This window comes from Heloderma suspectum, chromosome 11, assembly GCF_057233095.1.
Source record: "Heloderma suspectum isolate Gila_16-S chromosome 11, 16-S_ref, whole genome shotgun sequence".
Lineage (NCBI taxonomy): Eukaryota > Metazoa > Chordata > Lepidosauria > Squamata > Helodermatidae > Heloderma > Heloderma suspectum.
The window spans coordinates 5,629,011-5,642,103 of NC_139468.1; the positions used below are offsets into that span (position 1 = coordinate 5,629,011).

Genomic DNA, 13,093 nt, shown 5'->3' on the forward strand with positions numbered 1-13,093 from the left:
TTAAAACAACAAAAGAGAAAGTCTCTAAGTTACTCTAAAAACATGTTGTTTGTTGGACCCAATGCATTTTGGTTGGTGCTGTGAGGAGCCAAGAGAGAAGAGTGAATGAGAGACGAGTGAATGAGAGAGAAGAGTGAGTAGGTGTCACTTGGCTGTCCAGCCAGTTCTCACGCCTTAGCTTTCCCCCTATGTGGGGGAAGGGAAAGTGCAGTGACTGTGAGTATACTTCCCCCTTCCCATTGGGATTGTAAGAAATACTATATGTGCAGTAGCTGTTTGTTCTACTCCATGCATCTGATCCTGTAAGGCAGGGTGTCGAACCTCAGGCCCATGGGCCAAATCTGGCCCACCTGGGGTCCCATTCCAACCCTCTGGGGTTCCCCAGATGGCCTGCCCCTTTCCCCTGGTCACTAAACATTCCCCAGCTTTTGTTGGGGGGTCCCCATTCTGAAAGGTTGAAATGCCTCTCCTTAGGCTTAGTTACTGGCAGCAAGGGTTCTAAGCTGAGAAGGTTTGCCATTTGCTCAAACTGCCGTATGTCTTCTGGGGCCACGCTGCTTGTCCCAAGTGCTTCCTTTGCAGTCAAAATGGACTTTCTCCATAGTTTTGCATCACCACAGTTCCTTCCTGTGAGCTCTCACTGTATGTGCCCTAACATCTGAATTATGGTCTCCCTGTGTGGGATTTATATACTGATGGGGGGGATGTTGTCATTGAGTCCTGAGTTACACCATGTCCTATGCTTTATTGTGGTGAAATAGGCATAGTAATTGTCAACACTTGGGCAACTATTTTGACCCCCACACACACATTTTTCTATCGCAATCAATGGGAAGGAAACTTGCTGTGCCAGGTCTGGGCTAGAGTAAAGTTGCAGCATCAACAGAGGCATGGATTGAAGGAGTATAGGATAAGTGTGCCACCCCATTTCAGCCTTTCTACCAGCATATCTATACCAGTGTTTTCCTCTGATATATCTGAGGTCTTCCACTGGCATATCTGGCATTTGCCAGTGTGAGGATCTGCTGGGGCTCACCACCTCCTCCTAGGCTCCCATGGCACTGAGATCAGCCTAGCCAGGATGGCCACAATCTGATAAGCCAGAGTGGTCCATTGTGACTGCCTTGATGAGTTACAGCTTGCAGTGGGTGGAAACAGCTGGGAGTGGCAAGCACATGCTGAAGGCAAAGATAAAATGGAGAGAGGCAGGGGGCAGTGGATGGAGTTGAAAGAAGGAGGTGAGAAAGACAGCAAGAGGGAGAAGGGATTTGAAGGGATTTGAAGCCAGTGCTGTAACAAGTTGTTGTTGTTCAGTCATTCAGTCATGTCCGACTCTTCGTGACCCCATGGACCACAGCACGCCAGGCCTTCCTGTCCTGCGCTCTCTCCCGAAGTGTGCTCAAGTCCATATTGCATCAGTTATGCTATCTAGCCATCTCATCCTCTGCCGTCCCCTTCTCCTTTTGCCTTCAGTCTTTCCCAGCATCAGTGTCTTTTCCAGAGAGTTTTCTCTTCGCATTAGGTGGTCAAAATATTTCCGCTTCAGCTTCAGTATCTGTCCTTCCAATGAGCAGTCAGGGTGGATTTCCTTTAGGATTGACTGATTTGACCTCCTTGTAGTCCAGGGGACTCGTAAGAGTCTTCTCCAGCACCACAGTTCAAAAACATTGATTCTTCGGCACTCAGCCTTACTTATAGTCCAGCTCTCACAGCCATACGTAGCTACTGGGAAAACCATAGCTTTGATTAGACAGACCTTTGTTGGCAAGGTGATGTCTCTGCTTCTTACTATGCTGTCTAGGTTTGCCATAGCTTTCCTCCCCAGGAGCAAGCGTCTTTTAATTTCATGGCTACAGTCACCGTCTGCGGTGATCTTGGAGCCCAAGAAAATAAAATCTGTCACTGCTTCCATTTCTTCCCCTTCTATATGCCAGGAAGTGATGGGGACAGATGCCATGATCTTCGTTTTTTTAATGTTGAGTTTCAAACCAGCTTTTGCACTCTCCTCTTTCACCCTCAACAAGAGGCTCTTTAGATCCTCTTCGCTTTCTGCCATTAGGGTGGTATCGTCTGCATATCTGAGGTTGTTGATAATTCTCCCAGCAATCTTAATTCCGACCTGTGATTCATCCAACCCGGCGTTTTTCATGATGTACTCTGCATATAAGTTAAATAAGCAGAGCAACAATATGCAGCCTTGTCGTACTCCTTTCCCAATTTGGAACCAATCGGTTGTTCCATGTCTGGTTCTTACTGTTGCTTCTTGACCCTCTCAGAGGTTTCTCAGGAGACAAGTAAGGTGGTCTGGTACCCCCATCACTTTAAGAATTTGCCAGAGTTTGTTGTGATCCACACAATCAAAGGCTTTAGCGTAGTCAATGAAGCAGAAATAGACATTTTTCTGGAATTCTCCTGCTTTCTCCATGAACCAGCGAATGTTGGCGATTTGATCTCTAGTTCCTATGCCTCTTCGAAACCCAGCTTGTACTTCCGGTAGTTCTCGGTTCGCATACTGCTGAAGCCTAGCTTGTAGGATTTTGAGCATCACCTTGCTGGCATGTGAAATGAGCGCAATTGTGCGGTAGTTTGAACACTCTTTGGCATTGCCCTTCTTTGGAATTGGAATGTAAACTGACCTTTTCCAGTCTTGTGGCCACTGTTGAGTGTTCCAAATTTGTTGGCATATTGAGTGCAGCACCTTGAGCTCTTTGACTTCTATGGAACTTATGAACCAAAGAGGGTTTGATGTGCTCCTCCCATATAAATGTATAATTTATATGGCTGCTTTTCTTTACTGTTTTTATTGAGTTCACTTTCAGAACACCCCAGTAATTTAGGTTATGATTGTTCTCATTTTCTAAGATTGAAATTGAGGCTGAAAGAGATTATTTTAGTGAAGGCTACACAGTAAGTCCATGAGAGAGGCAGGACTTGTACCCAGATCTCCAAGATCAACATCAGTCTTCCTGTTACCAGGCCACAATGGATTTCATATGCATCTTAACAAGAAAGAGTGCTAAATTTGAACAAAACAATCACGACTTTTGGACTTGCTTCTTCTGGAGCAAAGATGTTTTAATCCAAGGAGCTGAAAGTAATGGCAACAGATTCACAGCTTTGTAGTGGTGCTTGTCACAACTAGAGCCCAATCCTAAGCATTCTACCTCTGTAGTAAGTCCCACTGTTTCCAGTGAGATTTACTTCCAAGTATATACTTTTAGGATTGCAGCCTTAGAGCACTGGTGTTTTTCTTTAGTTGTATTAAGGTTTTTCTCTTGCTTATCTTAAAACTTGAAAACCTGTGGCTGGTTGTATTTTTAGGATTCACATATTGTGAATTCTGTTTTTTTTATGAAGGTCTTGTGTTCCAGAGGATGTTAATCCCATTTTTGTGGAGACAGCAAGCCCATACGTCCTTGGATCATTACTTCTGAAAAGCTCAACAGAGCCCCTACTGATCATTAGGAGTACAAGGCCTGCTTCCGAATTTCTAAGGCTAAAATCAGGAGCATTTGGTCCATCTAGCAAAGCGGAGTCAAAAGACTGTGTTCCACATAACACTTTTTTCTTAGGAAGGCCTCTTAAACTGAATTCAATATTGCTCTTCATTCACATATTTAATGTTTGCAGCTTTTATTTGAAAAATGTAAGAATAGTGAAAGGGAATTAAACACCAGTTAGAAGAACAAGGGAAATGATTTATAGCATGCTCAGCCTTAGTTATTCTTCCTGTGTTTTTTTGTGCTGCTTCTATCTTGATACTTCATGCGTAACACTCGTCCTATTTTTTTCTGCATTTAGGAATGTGGGGGTTTCACGACAGGGACCTTGTGTTACGGAAAGCACTCTACACGATGATGAGAAGTGGTGCTGAAAGGGAAGCCCTGAAGAGAAGGTGGAGGTGGCAGCAGACACAGCAGAATAAGGAGGTGTGTATGGTACAAAGAGACAAGAACTTATCCAGGGCTTAATTTTGAATTTCTTTACAAGTTTGTTATGGAGTCCCATATTAGTGCCAGGGTTACACCTGGTGCATGTGAAAGAATTATGATAAAGAATGTTTTTGAGTCTGTGCATGGTGCTTTGTCCTCATGCCACTGGATATCTTCAGTCATCCCCCACAAGTCCGGGAGACAAAATGTGACTTAGGCCAGCCCAAGTCCTGGTATCTCACTTAACACTGAAGCACTCAACTTACACCGCCCAGCTTTTGGTATCAGAAATATTCCTTTTTCTTCTCCATTATTCTTTATGATCCCATTTTGCTGGTTGAAACAAACATTTTGGGGAGACTTTAACCTGAACATCTATTTCTCCAACCTGAGAAAACTTGAAAGCACTATAGAAGAGCTTGAAGAGTTACTATGCAGGAAGTCCCCCTCCCCTGATCTAGCCTGTTCTTAGGCTTACTTTCCAGGAAAAGGTGCATAAAAGAAGCCCAAGAAGATTGCATGTATGAACATTTAATTTAAAGCAGGATAATGTACTTCATTCAAGCAGATCAATTAATTTATATTTGAAAAGGGGACATTTGAGTCCAAACAATTGTATACTAAAGTTCCAGAGAACAACTTCTGCAAACAGGAGTCTAAAGATGTCTTAAGAAGTCAGTGCACAAATCAGTGCACCTCCACTCTCTTGTATGAGTTATAATTGTCTCCTTGTTTCTTACAATACATTTTCTTCTTTCTCCTAGTCGGGGTTAGTTTATACAGAAGAAGAATGGGAGCGGGAATGGAATGAACTGCTAAAACTGGCTTCAAGTGAACCACGCACTCACTTCAGCAAAAATGGAGGCACTGGTGGTGGGTAAGTGTGGATTGCTATGTTCCCATTTCTGCTTTAGAGGTCTGGCAGTAGCATATTTTGTAATATAATATGAAAAGGAAATTTTATATTAAATATCCTGCATACAGAAATGTGTCTGGAGTAATAGGGTGTGTCCCTGTCAGTGGAAATGCTATATTATAGTTTATGTAATCCTTATTTGGTAAACTAAAAGGTTGCAAAAGCTGTACCTTTTCTTGTAAGAGTAAGATCACCTTCCATAAGACAAACTTACACAAAACACCCATTTCCCAGAAGGCAAACTGGTAAGATTAAAACAAAAGTAACTTGACCAAGAACATAAGTACAAGTCGGGGTGTGTGTGTGTGTGTGTGTGTGTGTGTGTGTCTTAATTCCAAACACACAAAACTACTCTTTCAAACCCACAGTTTTCTGCTTCAAAACCCATTTTACAGGGTGTGCCACAGCAGAAAAGGCTGTCTTCCTGGTAGCCACCTGCCTCACTTCCTTTGGCAGGGGCTCCCAGAGAAGGACCCCTGAAGATGATCTTAGGATCTGGGCAGATACATATGGGAGGAGATGATCCTTCAGATATCCTGGCCCCAAGCTGTTTAGGGCTTTGAATATTAATACCAGCACTTTGAATTAGGCCTAGACATGGACTGGCAGCCAGTGCTGCTGGAAAAGTACTGGCATAATGTGATAATGTTGGCCAGTCTCCGTTAACAATCTTGCTGCCCTATTTTGGACCAGCTGAAGTTTCCAGACTGGTTCCATGACCAACTATTCTAAGGCACAGTTGTTTAGGGCATCAAGAAATTTAACCTCTTTGTTGTGATGGAACATGCATTTATCCAGTCAATGTGGGGTAATTCAAGTCAACCATTATTATAACACTTCCTCGTTTGGAGAACTCACTGATGTTGTCTTCCATCTTAAAATCACCCTGAGCATTCTGGTCTGGGGGACAATAGCATATTCCTAGTACTAAATTAGTTTTGGAGCCTGGTATTGTCACCTGCAGTGCTTGTGTGGAGGAGTCTGCTCTTTTTAGGTTTTCTAGTCTGCTCAGTGCCATGCCCTCTTTGATGTAAAGAGCAACACCTCCTCCAATACTCCCTTCCCTGTCCTACCTATAGAATTTATATTCCAAGATGACCATATCCCACTAGTTCTGTCCAGTCCACCAGGTTTCCATAATGCCCACTATATCCAGGTTCTCCTTTAAAACCAAGCACTCCAACTCTCGCATCTTGGCTTGGAGGCTTCTAGCATTTTACATAGAAACACCTGTACATGGTGTCCCTCCCCAGATGTCTCTGACATGTGCCTCTTCTGCTATAGCACTTAAGCCTCTTTGACTAGCTATCATATTTCACCGTATGTTCATGGCCTCTTTCCGCCCCATCTCCATTTGGACAACCAGGAACATTTTCATCTTCATCCCTTAGGGATGATTCAGCCCAAACCAGATGCTTCCCAGCTCCTGTCGGCTTTCCACCAGGGTTCAGTTTAAAAGCTGCTCTGCTGCCATTTTTATGTTTAGCACCAGCAGTGTGGTTCCATTTTGGTTCAAGTGGCCCTCTTGTACAGGCCTGGCTTGTCCCAGAATGTTCCCCAGTGCCTAACAAATCTGAACCCCTCTCATCCATGCATTGAGTTGAGAGGGTGGCTTAATCCATGCTGCTTTCAGGTCCTTGTCAGCAGTTTTCTCAACCTCATTCTGTCCTTCCAAGACTGTTCATACCATATGTTTTTGCAGAGATTGATGTACTACAATTAGAGATGTGCTGAGATGTATTTGCCAAAAAAGCTCAGTCGTAAAGAAATCACTTCTGATTTCTGAAGAAGTAAAGCTGTCAGAACACACACATACCACACATCTCTAATAAATATTTTAAATATGTAGCACCACAGTTCTCAAAGTGTGAATCAGTACTCCTTAAGGGGAAGTTGCCAGTCACCAGGGGAAAGTTTAGCCTTCCCCCTGCCCCCAGATCTTTTTAGTGTAGAAAATGATGCATGGTGTGGAGAAAGTGTCTGGGAAGATATTTTTTCCCCTCTCATAGAACTAGAACCTGGGGTCATCCCATGAAGTTGATAGTTGAGAGATTCAGGACAGATAAAAGAAAGGACTTCTTCACACAGCACCTAATTCAATTATGGAATCCGCTACCACAAGATGTGGTGATGGCTACCAATTTGGATGGCTTTAAAAGGGAATTAGACAAATTCATGGGAGATAAGGTTATCAATGCCTGCTAATCATGATGGCTGAATGATACTTCTAGGATCAGAGGTGATATGCCTATGTACACCAGTTGCTGGAGAACATGGATGGGCAGGTGCCATTGCACGCATGTCCTACTTGTAGGTTTTCCACAGGCAGCTGGTTGGCCTCTGAGAACAGAATGCTGGATTAGATGGACCCTTGATCTGATCCAGCATGGCTCTTCTTATGTTCTTCCAATGCTGACTATAGTAAATATACTATATGAAACTAATAGATAAACCATTCTAAAACCATCACAGGCAAATATACATCTGGATAGCATACAGTTAGGTTCTGACAGATATGAGTTTTAACCCCACACAATATTACTGATTTATTTTATATACGAGTTGACTTATAGTCAAAGTTCTCAGGGTGACATACATAATAAAAACAACATAATAAAACCAGTAACTTGATTAAAAACAAAAATTAAAAGGAGCAATAACACCAGCATTTTAAAAGCAGAAGATATATATTCAGTAGCACAGAGAAGAGCAATTTTAAAACACAGCTTTAAAATATATTGTGAGGAATAAACAAGTAGCAAGCTAAAAATTTTAAAGATTTACAAAAATAAAAAGGTCTTTTTGGCTATCGCCAAAAAGTTAACAAAATCAGTGCAAGGTGGACCTCTCTCGGGAGGACATGCCACAATTTGGGGGCTACCAGAGAAAAGGCCCTTTCACAGGCACACAGGCTCATCTCACACACATGGCTGTTATGAATTTTTCTTTTTTAAGAGTGGGAAATCCATGGGTCTTAGTAGTTTGGCTCTAATTTTTTGAAACTTCTAGATGGGGCCACATTATTTTCAGATTCTTTGCTCTAAGTAAATGTTGAACAATATTAGTAGCAAGGTTTAATAAATGCTTGAACACAATGTTCTGTAAGGGAGATAACTAAGGATAGGTTCACATATTATATTATTTATATGGTAAATATTGTTAATATTTGATGATCATAGATTATTGGCCTTCTTTCACAGCAGAGGTGGGTCTTGATTGTGGGCATCTTGTTCACCACTATGGGAAACAGGACCCTGAACTAGATGGACATTTGGTCTGTTCTAGCAAGGCTGCTAGATTATATAATTGCCAAACAGTGGAAACCAAACCAGTCAGTGATAGGCCTAACCTTTTGGTTGGACTTATCTACCTGTCCTTTCACTGAATATCTGAAAGTATACTAAAACTGGGTTCAGACAACATGATAACCCACACTCAAGGGTTGAGTATGGGTTGAGTGTGGATTGTCATTGAACCATAGATAGTTGTTGAAATGTGGGTTATCATGTTGTCTGAAACCAGCCGTGCTACCAAACCATGGTTTGTTAACCACCAACATTTCATGAAGAGAACGCATGGTTTGTTGTTAGGTTGAAAACTGTGGGTCGTTGGTGGTTAACAAACCATGATTTGTTATTGTGGCTGGGTTCAGACATCACAACAACCCATGGTTCAATGACAACCCACACTCAACCCATACTCAACCCTTGAGTGTGGATTATCCTGTTGGATGAACCCAGTCTAAGACTGTGTCTGCGTGTCTTGTGAAAAAGTCACCCCTACATGTGGAATTACTTTTGAGTCTGCAGTCTCTTCCCTGGATCCCAGCTGAAAATCTGAGGCATAAATATAAATATGAGAACCCTCAACCCAGGTTCCTTTTGGGGGAGAGAACACTCCAAGAGGACTTCTGAGCACCAAACCCCTCCCAGTTATTTCACTGTACTGTTGCTGAAGAAAATTTGCATGTTAGCCTTTGAATTATAGATGAGCCAGCTTTCTTTGGTGCGAGAACAAACTTGATGCATCCAAAGTTGCATTAGCTTCAAAGCAACTCCTGTTTTTAAAGAAGAGGAAATAATAGATTCTAAACTAGACAAGATTGCCAGTTGTGTGAGGATTTTCATTTTCATATTTTTTATGAGTAAAACATGTTCTTAAAAAAGAAAAGTACAAATGTTGTCAACTTCCAGAGTTCTGAAGAATTCAAGAACTCTTTTGTGTGTCAGGTTGCCAATTCTGATGTTGCGAGTGACTTCTGTGATTAACTGTTCATACAAATACACGTACTCACAAGGAGGAGTGCATACCTTATTCCAGATCCTGGACAGAGGCAAATAGGTCTCAGTTGGTCTTCAGTTTTCTCTTGGCATTCCTGTGTTTTTCAATTTTTTCACCAAGACAGGAATTTCACAATATGAAATTGCCAGCAAACATACTTAGTAGGATGTTACCACAGTGCAACAACCAAGATTTATTACCAACTAACATAAGGACATCTGTTCCAGCCCTTTCAGTTCTGGTTAGTAAGATGTAGGTCAAGGTGGTGATGATTATTCCCTTCTGTTCCCCCCAAATCTGCAGGTTGGTTTACACGTCCATACTCACTTTTTGGATGCTGTATCAAGTAGTGACTTGCATATCTGAATGATACTTCACAGATCAAACACTACAGCTAGACTTCTCATATCGCCTCAAACACAATGTTTTTCAGTGGAGTCAGTTGACACATTCAGCTGCTAGTTACCAAGTGCTGAATAATCAAGTGTCTGCTATAAAAGCATGTGTGAACCTGCCCTGCCTCTTAACACAAGGTAGCTTTTATAGCAGATAGACACTATCAACAGTACTGAGCTCATACTAAGTAACATGAAAGTTGACATTTTTAAGATGCCAGTTCTGCACGTGTTCAAATGAAAACTTGACCTCTAAATGTTTTTTTTTTTTTACTTTCGGTGCAGGGAGTTGCAGAAAGGAAGACTGATGCAAAACAGTGACCACATGTTATGGCTTTGGCATGGGAAACCCTCCACATAGAAGTGTTGGCTTGGCCACAGGCATGCCACAATCATAACATCTGAATCCACCCTGAGGGCAGCTTTTCAGGCTGGGTTATGCATTTGGATATAGATACTAGAGAACAATACATACAGAGGGCATCGGTTGATAATGGTGCATACAACCAAGTTTGTTATTATTATTTATCAGTTTTATACTCCCTTTTCAGACATGCTTGTCCCCTAAATTAGGTTACAATTAAAATACACAGAAAAGTACAATGGGTTGAATCCAGCCTACGTTAGTTGAACTTAGTTCCCATTGAGATCAATGACTAACTTGTCCCATTGATTTCAGTGGGGCTTAAGTCCAACTGACTTAGGGCGCAATCCTATGGTGATAGTCAGCTGCCTCCAAACTCAGAGGCGACCGACTATCTAGTGCAGGGTGGGCGGAGCGCGGAGGGGATCTTCTCCTCCACGCTCCAACCGCCCTGCATTTGCAGCTAGACAGCTGATTTTAGCTGTCTAGCCAGGGCACCTTGGAGTGTGAGGGGGAGGGGAAGGCCAGATTGTGCATAAGAAGCATGATAACAGCGCTTCCACCCTCCCCACCCCTAGGAATGTCCCCTTTCCCCCCACTCCTCGCTGCTCTTCCTAGCGCAGAGCCGGAGACAAACTGTGCCCCCTATGAGGCAGTGGGAGCAAGGCAGGGGAGTCAGTTTTCTGGGAACTGACCTTGGAGTGCTGGCTCCAAGCTCAGTTCCCAGAAAATGAAAAATTCTGCGGCCATCTAGCCGCTGTCTAGTGGCCATAGGATTGTACCCTTAGTCAGGATCCAACACAGTATACTTGGGGATATGTTGGTATGTGTGGGGCAGTCTCTTCTAGCTCCCAGCCATTCGTGATACAGTCCAGGTTATTACTTCCAGAGGATCATCATATTTCTCTTTAAATTAAATGGAAATGGAGCCCAATCCTTTCCTAGTAACCGCTGCTGTGTAAAGGGAGAAATGCCTGTTTTGCATTTTCATGCCTTCCTCAGCTGATGCACTATGTGTATATTTTGTTCTCTGTTATATGGATCTAAGTTCAACATTTAGCTATCCTGAGTTTATGCCTTCTGGAAACAATGTAAGAAGTTATTTCAACAGACGTTTGCTGTTGTAGATAAATTTGGTTTTATTTCCATCTTGTGTTTTAAATGATTTGAGAGTTGTAAAGATGTTATGTGCTTTTATGTATATCTTTTATGTGGGACAGAGCATATAAACAATTTTGCATGATTAGTAACTGTAGGGAGAGGGGTGAAAAAGTCTTCAATTCTGAATGATATGCCATTGTGCTTGGTTTTCTAGAGTGGACAATTCTGAAGATCCAGTATATGAGAGCCTAGAGGAATTCCATGTTTTTGTCCTAGCACATATATTAAGGCGACCGATTGTTGTTGTTGCAGATACAATGTTACGAGACTCAGGAGGAGAAGGTTAGTCTTTTTGATAACTTATACCTGTTGTTAACTGTATCATCTCATTCCAATGGGAACTTTGTTCAACTGATACCTAATGGGTATGAGATCTAACGTTGTAGAAGTTAAATATTGGGCCAAAATGGCAAAAAACAAAATTCAAATGCTTCATGTAAGTGAGCAGGGATTAAGATGGTGGCGAAATACCCACTATTGGTGTTTATTCTGTCACAGCGTGTCCCTGCCATACAATTTTGGTCCTGGTGTTTCATACCTTTGCCCCTTATTGGAAAGAAGCATTCTAGTAGCAGCCAGTCTCCAAAGCAGCTACAGGCAGCCATGCCTCAACATCCCCCTTCCTGCTGTGCCCTCCCCCAACACTTCAGGCAAGGAGAGGGTGAGTGAGAGGTGGCAAATGTAGTTGCTTTTGGGATCATTTATTATTATTTTTATTTATTTAAAACATTTGTATCCCACTCTATATCATTAAGATCTAAGGGCGGTGTACAGATAAAATCAATTTAAACACTGTAAAACAATAAATAATTTAAACAGCTAAAAACATATTAAACCATTAAATAAACAAATACCAATTAAAATCTAAAACAATAAAGCAGTTAAAACAGTGTGTTACTTTAGGGAATGCATTTAGCCCTAAAAGCCTTTGTGTAAAAAGCCATGTTTTTACTTGGTGCCAAAAATGAAACCAATGTACATGCCAATTGGGCCTCCAAGGTGCCACAGCAGAGAAGGCCCTCTCCCACGTCCCACCATAGTGTATGTCTCACTCTGGTGGGATGCAGAGGAGAGCCCCTCCAACAGATCTGAGTCCTTGGGCAGGCATATACAGGGAGAGGCGCTCCCTCAGATATCAAGGTCCCAAGCTTCTGAGGGCTTTAAATGTCATCACCAGGACCTTGAATTCTGACCGGAAGCGTATTGGCAGCCAGTGCAATTCCTTTAAAACCAGTGTTATGTGATCTTTATGAGATATTCCAGTCAGCAGCCTAGCTACTGCATTTTGCACTAGTTGCAATTTCCGGGCTATCTTCAAGGGCAGCCCCACATAAAGTGCATTGCAGTAGTCTAATTGGGAAGTTACCAGCGTATGTACTACTGTGGCTAGGTTATCCCTATCCATGAAAGGCCGTAGCTGGTGGATCAGCTGAAGTTGGCCCCAAGTACTCCGGGCCACAGAATCCACCTGGATCCTCTGTGGAACTCCCTCCCTAGGGAACTCCGCCATGCCCCCTCTTTAATGAGCTTCCACCGTGCATTAAAAACGTGGTTGTTCAGGCAGGCATTTGGGGTGGGTTAGGGTATTTTAGAAAATGTTTTTATTGTAGAATTTTATTGTTTTAAACTGTTTTATTATATGCTTTGTACATCGCCCAGAGTGGCTGGGTGACCAGCCAGATGGGCAATTAATAAATTAAATAAATAAATAAGCTACACACCTGCTCCTTCAGAGGGAGTGCAACCCCATCCAGGACAGGTAACTTACCCAATTCCCACACTCAGGAACCACCAATCCACAGAGCTTCCATCTTGTCAGGATTTAGCTTCAGTTTATTGGCCCTCATCCAGCCCATTATAGCTTCCAGGCACTGGTCCAGCACCTGCACCACCTCAGCCGACTCCACAGACAAGGAGAAATAGAGCTGAGTATCATCGGCGTACTGGTGACACCCCACCCCAAAACTCCTAATGACCTCCCCCAGTGGCTTCATATACATGTTGAACAGCATGGGGGATAGAATAGAACCCTGTGGCACCCCAC

The 13,093-nt window shown here is 42.6% G+C and overlaps 1 protein-coding gene across 3 annotated transcripts in view; it reads left to right on the forward strand.

Annotated features, from left to right (window-relative positions):
* The window catches only part of OTUD7A (OTU deubiquitinase 7A), a 213,649-nt gene that overhangs the window by 175,588 nt on the left and 24,968 nt on the right, over positions 1-13,093 (forward strand). For all 3 annotated transcript variants that reach the window (XM_084816691.1, XM_084816692.1, XM_084816690.1), the window contains 3 exons: positions 3,802-3,929; positions 4,697-4,809; positions 11,204-11,331. In XM_084816691.1, coding sequence (XP_084672817.1) covers positions 3,802-3,929; positions 4,697-4,809; positions 11,204-11,331 — 369 coding nt within the window. The remainder of the gene's footprint in view (positions 1-3,801; positions 3,930-4,696; positions 4,810-11,203; positions 11,332-13,093) is intronic.